This window comes from Priapulus caudatus, unplaced genomic scaffold, assembly GCF_000485595.1.
Source record: "Priapulus caudatus unplaced genomic scaffold, Priapulus_caudatus-5.0.1 Scaffold1, whole genome shotgun sequence".
Classification (NCBI taxonomy): Eukaryota; Metazoa; Priapulida; class Priapulimorpha; order Priapulimorphida; family Priapulidae; genus Priapulus; species Priapulus caudatus.
The window spans coordinates 620,485-621,086 of record NW_014577062.1 but is presented as its reverse complement, the minus strand read 5'-3'; the positions used below and the strand labels follow the sequence as shown (position 1 = coordinate 621,086).

At 44.0% G+C, this 602-nt stretch overlaps 1 protein-coding gene across 1 annotated transcript in view; it reads right to left on the bottom strand.

Moving 5' to 3' along the window:
* The window catches only part of LOC106808153 (1-acyl-sn-glycerol-3-phosphate acyltransferase alpha-like), an 11,291-nt gene extending 10,808 nt beyond the window's left edge, over nt 1-483 (bottom strand). Inside the window, exon 1 of the mRNA XM_014810773.1 lies at nt 257-483. Coding sequence (XP_014666259.1) covers nt 257-447 — 191 coding nt within the window. The 5' untranslated portion in view covers nt 448-483. The remainder of the gene's footprint in view (nt 1-256) is intronic.
* Nucleotides 484-602: the final 119 nt, after the last annotated feature.

The following is a 602-nucleotide window of genomic DNA, read 5'->3' as shown; positions in this document are numbered from 1 at the left end:
CAGGGTACGTTCCGGTATACCGGACCGTACCCAGGGTACGTTCCGGCAGTACCCCGGGGGACATAGACCCTCTCAGCGTCACTAGGTAGGCCCCTATACGGTAACGGGTAACCTCAACGTTTATAAGTAATACCATGAATACTATATTTCAACAGGTGCTAGGTTACTAAGAGAGTCACACAATAACGTGGACTACTGAATTATAAACTCTATCTTACTCTTACTCTTAGTACCTCTTACTTTTCGGGAAACTTACTTAAAGTTAGCGGTGTTTAACGGTCGCAAAAGCGCCACAGGGAGAAGTAGAACTGCGGTTACATTCATCATCAAGAGGTAGAGGCACATCTTAGAATAATACTTGAAAGTAGCACTAAGCTCGTAAAGTAATGGAAGTGCGATTAAAATACACACAACAAAACACTCAAACCAACTCAAACGTATCTCCATCTTGCTGAATTGATTTCCGTAACACTGGTATCTGAGTGCAAACTCCACGACAGATGGCGCTTAGTGTTGCAGTTGCTTGTGGTGCTAGTGTCATGTGGTGGCCATAGAGGGGGCGCTAGTATTTATAGACTTCCACCGTCAATAGTAAATTTACG